General features: G+C 33.7%; 1 protein-coding gene across 1 annotated transcript; it reads left to right on the top strand.

Annotated features, from left to right (window-relative positions):
• The first annotated feature begins 997 nt into the window (after window positions 1-997).
• LOC145046169 (uncharacterized) lies at window positions 998-1,784 on the top strand. The gene is made up of 3 exons (XM_078994472.1): window positions 998-1,247; window positions 1,318-1,499; window positions 1,602-1,784. The coding sequence occupies exons 1-3, from the start codon at window positions 998-1,000 to the stop codon at window positions 1,782-1,784; spliced, it is 615 nt and encodes a 204-aa protein (XP_078850598.1).
• The last annotated feature ends 2,819 nt before the right edge of the window (window positions 1,785-4,603 follow it).

The raw sequence follows: 4,603 nt of genomic DNA, 5'->3' as shown, positions 1-4,603 counted from the left end.
GTCCTAAAGAAACCACACTTGATGATGAGTTGAAAGAAGTTGGAAAAGAAATTATCAAGGCTGCACAAGCATTCACGGAAGCAAATAATCTTGACAAGGAGATGGATGCTTGTATGGCAAGGTTGACAAGCTTGGAGTGGGGAGAATATGATCCGAAATATACCACTGCTCTTATGTTATTTGCTAAAAGTGCTGGCAATAGGAAAATTTGGTTGCGCCTTAACTTGTCAACTTGTGAGTCGTGGGTAACAAATGCGGGAAGAAAGTTTGGATTAGTTGGTTGACTTTAGTATGTCATGGTTTATTGTTTGACTTTAGTATGTTTTGGTTCATTGTTTGACATTAGTATGTTATGGTTTGTTATTTGACTTTAGTATGTTACGGTTTAGTTATGTTATGGATTGTTTTCTTAGATGCAATTATGTTATATGAATTTATATCTTATGGAATGTTATGGTTTTAGTATTTACATGTTACGGCTTGTTATGTTATTGATTAAAATGTAATTTGTATTTGACATCTAACAGGACACATGGATAAAGAAGGTGACTTTCTATATTTTCTTATATTCTCGTGGTATTGGTTGATGTTGGTCCGAAAAAGGCAAAGAATAATTAAAAGAATAAGAGCTAGTGAACAGGTAGCAAAGGGGTATGTGTATACGCAAGATTTGATACACGGATGTCCTATACAATGTTTCGATATGATACGTCTTTCACAAGATCCTTTTGTACTATTATGCAATCACTTTACAGAGAGAAATTGGTTGCAATCTAGTAGGACGATAAGCGTTGAAGAGAAGATGGCTATGTTTTTACATGTTATAAGACATAATGAACATTTTCGAGCCGTTAACGAAAGATTTCATCACTCCACACAAACAATTCATCAATGTTTTCATGAGGTCTTACGTGCAATGATGTGTTTTTCATGAGAAATTATAGTACCAACCTTGTCTAATGAAACAAGAAATTCATCAGAACGATATAGACGACTAATGCAGATATTTCCCGGAGCAATAGGTGCACTAGATGGAACACTTGTACATGCAGTTGTGCCTGTTGATCAACAAACTCGTTATAGGGGAAGAGGAAAAGGTGAATGTTATCAAAATGTAATTGGAATTTGTAATTTTGATATCATATTCACCTTTGTATGGGCTAGATGGAAGGGCGTAGCACATGATTATAAAGTTTTGAAAGAAGTTGCATTTAACCCGACTTCCGGATTTCCATTCCCTCCACCAGGTTTGTAACTTTACTATACGTTTTTTTTTATCTTTTTTATTTATATGATAAATTTGTAATAAATCTACAGATAAATACTACCTTTGTGATGCCACATACACCAACACCCGTGGATTTATGGCTCCCTACCGCAATACTAGGTATTGGTTAGCGGATTTTCGAAGAAACAGAGCTTTAACTAAGGAAGAAAGGTTCAATCATGCTCATGCACAACTTAGAAATTACATTGAACGTGCTTATGGTGTATTGAAGGCGAGATTTCCAATTTTAAAACAAATGGCTCCTTATCCTTTTCCAGTGCAAAGAGACATAGTCATTGCTTGTGTTGTGGTCCATAATTTTATAAGGAAATAGGATATTGAAGATGAATTATTTACGACCTTTGAACAAAACACTATGGTTACTCCTGATGTGGGTGGTGGAGGAAATGAAGGTCAAAACATACAAGGCATAGAATGGGGTTCAGAAGCCGTTGACTATATGACTACTTTGCGTGACCAGATTGCTAATCAGTTACTTTCAAATGGTTCACGTTAAATTGTGTACTTTTTTTTATTATGTATGACAATTTGTATTTGGATTTTGTATTACATTTTGTATTTGGATTTTAATTGATGTATGTTTAATTTGGATTTTATATGATAATTTGTGTTTTTATAAATTTTTATCCAGCATAAGAGACAACACGAGGGTAATATGGTCATTTTTTCATTCAGCACAACCATTCAGATAAATAATCAAACAACATAAACTCAGTCAGATATGGACTCAATCAGCATTTCTAACTCAGTCAGCTTCTAACCAGTCAGCTCTAACCCAGTCAGAAACTATCAAACGACCCCTAAGAAAACATTAGTACTCCACATTTCATGAGGTGTTATAAACGTACTTACTATGAAATTAGTTTTTCAAGATATAATTTGTAATAACTATAGAATGGCTCTAAAACTTGATTGGAAATGAAGTATGACTCATCTCTCAATTGAGCCATTTCAAAAATATCTGATTCCTCTTCTTAGTCATACAATTTCACTAAGATGTTCTTCAAGGATAAATTGTAATATAGTTCAACAATCATTAAGATGATCATAAAACATGATGCTAAAGTACTCTCCTTTCCTTTCAGATTGGAGAAACCTTTATCTTTCTGCCCGACAGATTCTTTTTATTTGTTCTGCTACTCTTTGAATCTTTTTAAAGTATCAGAATTATGCTTAATCTTGTAAGCACAACCATATTTACTGAAACATTAGTAAATCATGAAGAATAGAGTTATCATCCTTTCTGGTGGATCTGAATAGTCCACATCAACATGTACTAGATCAATTAGTCCTTCAGTTGACTCATATAAATATGTGATCAATGACTTCATCATAATTTTTCCAACGATCAATATTCTCACACATCACACAATTCAAATTGCATGAATGAATGTTATTATCCAATTGAAACTTGGGTGATGAGAATTCTTTATCACTTAGTTAACTATGACAATGTCACAAGTGATATAAAAAGAATCAAATCCACAATTACCATTTCTAATGTTAGAAATGTAATCAACACTTTCATAAATTTCATTGCAAGGAAATATAAAGTGAAACAACTATATAAATCAAAATTTCACTTTTATTGATAATAAATGAAAATTTGGAACTTGTCCTTAAAATGCATAAAAAAACTATGTTTCTAGACATCTCCTAAGAGTAATGGAAACCTATTAAGTTATTATAACTCCTAAGTAGTAGCTCCAAATTCTGATCATCAAACCATGCGGCCGAAGTCCATCTCTCACGATCAGATTTAGCTCACTCTTCTTAAACTTCCTTCTTTCTCTTAGATCCTACAATAACATCAAAATGTGACCACCACATCATGCATTAAGAGTCTATGATTAGGAATTTGTTAAGACAATGGAGTTAGATCATGGATATACCTGAAGTAGAGTCACACAACTTGACTTCACTATCTATGAGATCTTTCAGGTACTTTAGGCAGCTTCACAACCAATGTCCCTTCAAATTGTAATAGAAACATATGAAATCTTTAGGGTTAACACATTAAACTATCTCAGAACTAGCCTTTCTATTTACCATATGATCAAATGGTGTTACCTTGGCCGATCCCTTTCCACTAGAAAGAGAAATCTTTTCTAGACCACCATTATAACCATTGTTAATGTCCATGGAAACTTTAGAATTAGACCATTCAAGCACTTTCGTTTTGTTTGTGCTTTTAAGCATTTTCAATCCAACAACAATAAACATTTGGTTCAGATCAATTAGGGTCATGTCGATATTCCTCATATGAAATTTCTCAATGAACTGACCATATAACTTAGGAAGTGGAAGAATAACCAAATCAATGGCTTGCTGCTTTAGGAAAACGACACCCATCCTGTCAAATTTTTCATTGTGCTATTTCATTTCTAGAACATACACATACAAAATTTCCATCTTGATCTTGCCAATAGGGATCGAGTAGTTTTGTATCTCTAAATTCGAGGAAAACGTGGCGTGGGGAGAGTCACTAGAGGTGGAGGTAGAAGAGTTGAAGAAGCATGACATACAGTTCCACCATTACCCGCAGAAGAGAAAACATTTTCACCTTGATTAGATAGTGGAAGATCATATTCAGAATAAAGTTAAAACCCATCTCCAAAAGAATAAGGAAGACCATCATTGTTTTGACTCGACATCCTTTCGATGGGAGAAAAGAGAATTCAAGTTAGTTGATCTTAATCCTTAATTAGTAACCCATAAATTTTAAATTAAGGCTAGGATCCATACTTTTTATTCAAAATTTGAAGAGGGATGTCGTAATCAAATTCGAATCTATTTTAGGTAGGTAAGGCTTTTACCAATTTCAATCTTATGAAACTCCTATATCTTTTGAGATTCATTAAATCTAATCAATGGCATGTTTAATCTCAGATTATGCTCTCACTTTTGTGACTGGGATGCCGAGAATCACAAACAAGATGTGAATAGTCATGCAAACCCGCTTGACAACATTGATATCATTTATCATCTCACATTGATGTGACAGTTAACCACACATGCTCCATCAACAATGATAATTTTTCAAAATGTCCATCATATCTCTTTGTAGTCCCTATTAGTGTCTCGGTTAACCACACATGCTCTACTAACGACATATAATGTATGATGTGCCTTTTCATGGATTATCATACATTTCACAATTTTCCTAAAGTAACTAATAATGAGATTTTAAAATAGGTTAGTTACGTTATGTCATTATACTTATTATTGAGATTATGTCTTATTAAATCCGTTCGGCTAATGACCCTCCACCACACAGGAGACTGGTGGGTGAGAGTAGACACCCATTTAATAACC

The sequence above is a fragment of the Lactuca saligna genome, chromosome 5 (assembly GCF_052625555.1).
Source record: "Lactuca saligna cultivar CGN05327 chromosome 5, ASM5262555v1, whole genome shotgun sequence".
Classification (NCBI taxonomy): Eukaryota; Viridiplantae; Streptophyta; class Magnoliopsida; order Asterales; family Asteraceae; genus Lactuca; species Lactuca saligna.
The sequence above is the reverse complement of the archived record's forward strand: the minus strand, read 5'-3'. Positions and strand labels throughout refer to the sequence as shown.